Raw genomic sequence first — 6,000 nt, 5'->3', positions numbered from 1 at the left:
ATAAAAATATTAATGAGATTTTAACCTATTTTGTACTCTGCCTTTAAAATCCAGTGTGCATTTTATATTTATTGCACTAGTCAAGTATACAAGAGCCACATGTGGGTTGGCTACCATATAGGACAGTGCAGAGCTAGCATCCCACGGATAAGGTCTCTCTACTGCTTATACCAATTTTGTTGTTATGAAATAAAATGAAAAGAGAATACTGTCTGCTATAGGAGTACTATAATATTTCCCCAATTGCAGCATAGCAGTACCAAGAACTGTATGGTGGAAAAACAGATTTTGTGACTAAGTAAGTTAGGGATGTTTTATTCTTTTATCCTCTTTTGGAGATTCCATGGCACATTAACAATACAGACTCTTAAGCAAACTCCTGGGTAAAGAATCCTGTTTGAAGTTGAGTTCTGTGTCCATAAGTATTGTAGAAACTGCCACGAGTGTCTCTACGGAAAAAAAAAAAAAAAAAAAAAAAAAAACTTGGTGTTTTCATCTCCTTCTTCACGCTCTTTGGAGCATCTCTACTCCCCCCCATCCCCCCCCAATCACCTGAGAACCAAGATAACTTTTTTATTCTAGAACAACCACTTCCTAAACTGAAACCATCATATGGCTTTAAGTTCTTCCACATGGACATAGATCTTCAGAAAGTACCTAAATATACACATTCTTCTTAACTTTCAGACATGATGAATACTTTAAAAAGATGAGGGAAGAAACATCAGAATGTATACATGTATAAACACAGAATCTATCCATGTCGAGTTCTGCAGATGCTTTCTTTTTATGTGTATGGTGTTCATTTTGACGCTTCACTGTGTACTCTTCTTGTATTGTGTATGAAGTAACTGACATAGCAGTCAATTTAAAGAAGATTTAGACTATACTTGTCTACTGTCACTCTTTAGCAAATGACCTTTTTGCAACATGATTTTACTGGGGCCTGTGATGCTGTCCCCATAAGTTCACTTTTAAGATCTGTGTTTAAGTGGCAATTACCACTAAATTAATTCTGCCACTGCATTTGGTTCAAGTGGCTGTAGTAACCTCATATGTGGATGTATTCAAATAAGTAGATTGATTTAAATGATCGATTTTGTCTCTCTTTTTTTAGGACTTTAGTTTTTCAGTATTAGAGATGTCTTCTGAAGACTGTAGTAGCAGTAAAGAATTCTTTTGTTCTTGGAAATGCAGTAGAACATGTGTTTAACATAGACTCTCCAGGAGCAGGAGTGGGGTATTCTAAGTGTAAAAGTTTGATTTTAGAATCTGATAAGGAAGGGCAATCCATTCTCTAAAAAGGTAACAGCTTCTCCAACTTTGAACATCCAGAGGAGTTCTGCTTGGAAGGGAAGTCTGAATTTTAATCTCTTGGATTTAATGGCGGTAAATTAACAAAAATTTAAAAAATAGATTTTGTAGAATTCAATTACTAGAGAAAACACTTTGTAAAGCCATATACAACTGAGGAATAGTCAAACATTATATATTATCTTGAGAATGTGCATTTCCCAAATGAATAGAATTTACTTTACAAAAAAAGGTTTTTTTTTCACAATTCACAATACTTATAGAAATACGATTGTATCATTGGAAAAAAAGAACTCATTTTCCTAATGATACATTTCACAAGTAGCAAATTAGTGCAATTCCATGATTATGGGGGGGGTGCAAAGGAATAAAATGCCAATATAGTATAACTGTTTATTCCTAACTAGGAATAAATAATTACCATTATTTAAAGTACTACTGAATTTTGAAGAACTGCTCAGTGAATGAGTGTTATTAGTAAAATTGTATTCTTTACAATATATTTGTCTCAGCACAGATGCAGAGTTAAAAACATAAAATTATAAAAATATACCAAATAATAGAAATTGGCCCTTATTACTTTAAAATCCTATTAATCTGTTGTATATAACAAAAAGTTTGAAAGACTTGCACACAAAATAAAAGGCTTTAAAAACAATGCCTTTTTGTCAAAACAAGTCAGCAAGCTGACCTCTTGTTAATTATTTTATTTCCTTAGGGGAACTTTAAATTTCTTTCAAAGACACATTAGTAACAATTAGTTCTAAATTTAGAGCAGAACATTCTGCCAGAAATTTTACTGTATCACAAAATGTCATACTACCACACTTTCTAATAAAACCAAACTCTCAAGTATCCTGATATGCTACATATTATACCAAAACATCACTTTCTATAAATCTATTATTCTGTGTACATAATATTTTTAAGAAGTAATGACTATTTTGGTCCTAGTAAGAAAATATAGTGCAAAATATGACATTAAATTGATCTTTAGTGATTTTAGTGAAAATCCACTTAGGCGTTTGTCAAGGACACTAGCAATTACAAGCTGTAACGTACATGTTATTCTCAAAGATAAAATGGCAAATGACAACAGAGAAAGACATGGTCACTGGGGTAAACTAGTTGGTGTACAGACCAACAAAGAAAGATCGACTTAAAAATGCTCAGCGGATTTTAGCTTTTGTTCCTGGTTGTTCCTGGAGTGGGAAGTACTACAGTTGATATTGCTTTTCTTCGTGTAAGGAGTTTGCTCAAAGCCACTGCATGGTATGATGAAATATCTTCAGATGGAAGATTGAGTCAGAAGATTAGAGATGCACCTGTTTATAAAACTGTTACTATGTTCTAAACACTGTGATCTTTCCAATATGTTTTCTGTATTAGTTTTGTACTTGTAGAAAATAATTTGCCATAAACTGGTCTTTATAGTGTTTAAAGTGATGTTATTTATTGGCTTACTGCCTCCCTGCACCATAACACAGTCCACTTAATAATGTAAAACCTGTGATAATCCTTGGCCTTAAAATCTAATGCTAAATAGTTACTGTGTTCCAATTAATAATATAAGCTACTAATTAATTTTCCTTTGAAAGCTAAATAAAACATTACACAAATACTCTGGAGTGCCGCTGCTGATTTTGTGTTGGTGACAGTGTGTGTATCTTGATCCAGGGCTTGGTGGCCTGCTGGGTTCTATAAATAGACATTAGTAATCCTTTTGGAAAAAGGGCCTGGTACCTCTCAGCTTTTCGCTGAATCCTCCCCTCAACCCTTATAAATAGATTTTCCCTTATCACATAACAACTAAGATAAAAGCTCATCATGTTCTCTCCCTCCACTTTCTTTGTCTTGATCCCATCTAAATTTTCACATTCTGAGTTCACATTATTTTCCTAAATAGAAAAATGCCTGAGACGCCTGAAGATTGAAATCACCCAATTGCAGCAGGGAAAGAGATACTTATAATTATTAAAATCTAATTCCTGTAGGGATAGGTTAAAACCTGGGTTTTAGAGAGATTTAGCGGCCTGATGAAGGTCTGAGGGACAGGGGTGGGCTGAGTCCACCCTGATGTCTAGAAATCGGCTTCAATTTCAGTCGGTGAAAAGGAATTGTGTTAGTTTTAGGATTGGCACAACAGCAAGCAGAGGTATGCTTGGCCAAGAAAACTGCTTCCTTATTAGGCCCTGGTCTTTGACCTGAGTTAGTCAGTTACAGAGGAATACATTTTGTAGGCGGGTTCTGGGAGGAGAGGCTTTGGCTCCTAGATTCTCTGATGCTCTTTCAGCACTAGCAATGCTTCAGACCACTATATTTGGAAGACGAAGGGGCCTGCTCGCAGGCAAAGTGAAAAGTTCAACTATTCCCTGTCACAGTGGTGGGTCATGGCAATACACTTGTACTTTGAAAAGGATCTCTGTGGTCTGATTATTTTAAATGATGCCAAACTCAAGTCTTTTGAAGAATCAGGCGTTTCCTCGGCCCTGAAAATAAAAGACGGGGCTGGAAAGGCGGCCAAATCCTAATTCTGGGCACAGTTGGTTGCAGTTTTTGAAAGGGATGTGACCAGTTTCCACAGACAGAACCGACCAAGGGACTCTAGGACCCAGAGGCTGCACGCGCGGCGAGCAGGGCCGGCTGTCTCCTCTCGGACTCCCGGCGTGGCGCGGAGCGCCTGTCTCAGGGCGCGGGTTCGCGGCCCGCCGGGGGACCGTCACTACAGAGACGCAGTGGGCATTCTGGCGCGCCGGCGGCGCACGGCGCGCGTGGGCGTGTCCCATCGGGGCCGCGCCGCCCGCCCCACCCCAGCCGGGTTGGTTACCCCCCAGGCCCAGTTCCAACGCCCGGGCCGGTCGGCCGGGCCCGCGTGCCCTCGGCGGGCTGCGCACAGCGCGGGAGTTGGTTGGGGCAGGGCATGTCAGGAACCCCTAGGGTAACCGCCACTGCCGCCGCCGCCGCTGCTGCCGCCGCCGCCGCCACAGCCACGGCCACAGCGTCCGTCCCCGGTCCGCCCCGCTGAAGCGCGGAGATGAAATTCCCGGCCTCGGTGCTGGCGTCCGTGTTTCTGTTTGTAGCCGAGACGACGGCGGCGCTCTACCTGAGCAGCACCTACAGGTCAGGCGGGGACCGCATGTGGCAGGCGCTGACGCTGTTTTTCTCGCTGATGCCATGCGCGCTAGTGCAGCTCACCCTCCTCTTCGTGCACCGCGACCTGAGCCGCGATCGCCCGCTCGTGCTGCTACTGCACCTGCTTCAACTCGGGCCCCTGTTCAGGTGCGTGCGGAAGCCGGGAGCCAGCCTAGGCCGCAGCCCCCGGCCAGCTCCCCCCACCAGCCCGAGCGAGGGGGGCGGCCTTCCGGTAGGGACAGGTGGCTCGGCCCGAAGCCGACCCCCCCTCCCCTCCAGCCTCGCGATTCCAGTCACCAGAATGTGGCAGGATCCTAGTATAATGACACTAAAGCTGCCCCCCCAACAGCATTCCCGTCAGGCACCATCATATGAACTTGTCAACATTCACCTGAATTTGACCGACAAAAATGGCAGCTTCGTGGGGTTCCTTCTCCGCGGTCCAGGGGGCGCTGGCAAAATTGGCTTGTATGGTCACCGATCCTTGGAAGCGGGTTCTAAGCCGCTTTTAAAGCAGGTGGTTTCGTTTGATTTATCAGACACGTGGAGCTTGCTGTGTGCCAGGCACTGTTCTAAGTGCTTCGCAAATACTAGTGTATTTAATTGGCATACAGGAGTCTAGAAATCCACGTACCCGTCTTTTGTCTCGCTGGTATGATGATTATTATGGAGTGTGGAAACATATGGGGTCATAGAAATGTCTTCCAGCCCTGCCTAAGTTGTAAACATAGTCGTGAAAGCTAGTACACAATGGGCCATGAAGATAACAACTGGCTATGTGTTAAAAAGAACTGTCAGTGACATTTCTGGAAATAGTTTTTATGACCACAAGGCAAGTAGAAATAAATATATGGGAATGAAACAGACTTTGCCTTTATCTAAGGCCTTTGAAGGGAGTTTAAAATGTGTTGTCTTCCTATCTTTCATCTCTAGGATAAGCAAAATAAACGGTTTTCTATCTGGATTCGAAACAAATTTGTAATCCTGAATTCGAAATAGAGGTGACAGAGGAATTTGAAGAGAGAAAGACCAGAGACACATCTCAGGGACTACAAAGTTCAGCTAACCAAGAACATTTTCTACCAGGAAATCAAATTGTCTCTTCTCCAGTCACACAAGTACCACACACCCACACCCACACACAACATCACATACACACAGTTGAGTAGCAGGATAGAGTTTACAAAGCCCTATTAGAAAACGTTTGCAGTTCCCATTAAAAACAGACATTCCAGCTGACACTGGTTTACACATAGTCATGGCAAACTTGGTGAACAGGTTTCCCAGCCTCCTGAAGCCCTGGAATCCTAGAAACAAAGAGAAAAGTGTATGCTGGCAGAAGTGACAAGTTGCTACTGTTGTCCTGACAGCTGAGCAAGAATCAAAGGAGGAAAAAGGGAGGGAGGAGGGAGGTGAGGGAAAGTTTACAAAGTCCTGTCACCTGGAGCTGTTTAGTGAAGAGAAAGTCCTTCTAGCCAAGCAAGCCCTGTGGTCCCAATAGTGTTCCTGCTGAGTTAAAAAAAAAAAATGTGATCTGACTTTGGGCAAGGCACT

At 42.3% G+C, this 6,000-nt stretch overlaps 1 protein-coding gene across 2 annotated transcripts in view; it reads left to right on the top strand.

Moving 5' to 3' along the window:
- The first annotated feature begins 3,728 nt into the window (after positions 1-3,728).
- The window catches only part of Xk (X-linked Kx blood group antigen, Kell and VPS13A binding protein), a 57,154-nt gene continuing 54,882 nt past the window's right edge, over positions 3,729-6,000 (top strand). The window contains exon 1 of one of the 2 annotated variants that reach the window (XM_026387578.2): positions 3,729-4,593. In XM_026387578.2, the coding sequence (XP_026243363.1) occupies positions 4,349-4,593 (245 nt within the window). In that variant the 5' untranslated portion in view covers positions 3,729-4,348. The remainder of the gene's footprint in view (positions 4,594-6,000) is intronic. The other variant, XM_026387579.2, reaches the window with a different exon arrangement.

This window comes from Urocitellus parryii, chromosome X, assembly GCF_045843805.1.
Source record: "Urocitellus parryii isolate mUroPar1 chromosome X, mUroPar1.hap1, whole genome shotgun sequence".
Lineage (NCBI taxonomy): Eukaryota > Metazoa > Chordata > Mammalia > Rodentia > Sciuridae > Urocitellus > Urocitellus parryii.
The sequence above is the reverse complement of the archived record's forward strand: the minus strand, read 5'-3'. Positions and strand labels throughout refer to the sequence as shown.